At 37.2% G+C, this 793-nt stretch overlaps 1 protein-coding gene across 1 annotated transcript; it reads left to right on the top strand.

Moving 5' to 3' along the window:
* Window positions 1-6: 6 nt before the first annotated feature.
* On the top strand, window positions 7-622 carry LOC103523481 (fibroblast growth factor receptor-like; the record flags this gene model as incomplete). The annotated part of the gene is made up of 2 exons (XM_008488521.1): window positions 7-66; window positions 379-622. A coding segment is annotated over exon 2 (241 nt), but the record flags the coding sequence as incomplete, so codon positions are not given.
* Between the last annotated feature and the right edge of the window lie 171 nt (window positions 623-793).

The raw sequence follows: 793 nt of genomic DNA, 5'->3' as shown, positions 1-793 counted from the left end.
GGTACTCAGTGGACGAAAAAGGTCATCATAGAGAAACAGACTTCTTCTGGAACGGAAGATCCTTTGGTAAGTTGAACAATGAACACAGAAGTAAATACATACCTAATAACATAATATTATGTTTGAATATGAAGAAATATATGAAGAGTAGAAAAACAGGATAGAGGAAAATAAATGGACAGAATTAAGCAGAAAGGAAGCATCCATAAGGCAATTCCCCTTATGGATGGCTCTTTTCCGCCTAATGCTGTCCAATTATCAATTGGTCGACAGGAGTAGGTTCCAGAATTTCTATACAATGAAGTAAGATACCCAGATAGGCATAGATATGTATCTGTGCACATCAATAAAAAATGCAAACCTATTCGCCTTTTTCAGAAGATGCCCATCGTCAAAATTGAAAAGTGCAAGACCAAAATCAGCAGCTCCAAATTGACCTCTGACAGCATGAGTATGTCTGAGTATGAACTGCCCCTGGATGTCCATTGGGAATTCCCAAGGCAATCTCTCAATCTGGGACAAACATTGGGCGAAGGTGCTTTCGGTAAAGTCATCTGCGCAGAAGCCAATGGTATTCTCAAGCAAGGCATTATAACAACGGTAGCTGTGAAAATGTTGAAAGGTAAGAGACAAATTTCGATTTGGTCTAATTGAATGAATGATCGTATATCGTGTCTGATGGTGTCTTTTGCACATAGTTTAAGTTAAGTACTCATACTATTGATTCCATTTTCAAATTTGCAAGGTAGGTAAATTATAAATGAAATAAATAATTCATTGTTGGTTGGTATCA

This window comes from Diaphorina citri, unplaced genomic scaffold (genome assembly GCF_000475195.1).
Source record: "Diaphorina citri unplaced genomic scaffold, Diaci psyllid genome assembly version 1.1 scaffold24280, whole genome shotgun sequence".
Taxonomy (NCBI): domain Eukaryota; kingdom Metazoa; phylum Arthropoda; class Insecta; order Hemiptera; family Psyllidae; genus Diaphorina; species Diaphorina citri.
The sequence above is the reverse complement of the archived record's forward strand: the minus strand, read 5'-3'. Positions and strand labels throughout refer to the sequence as shown.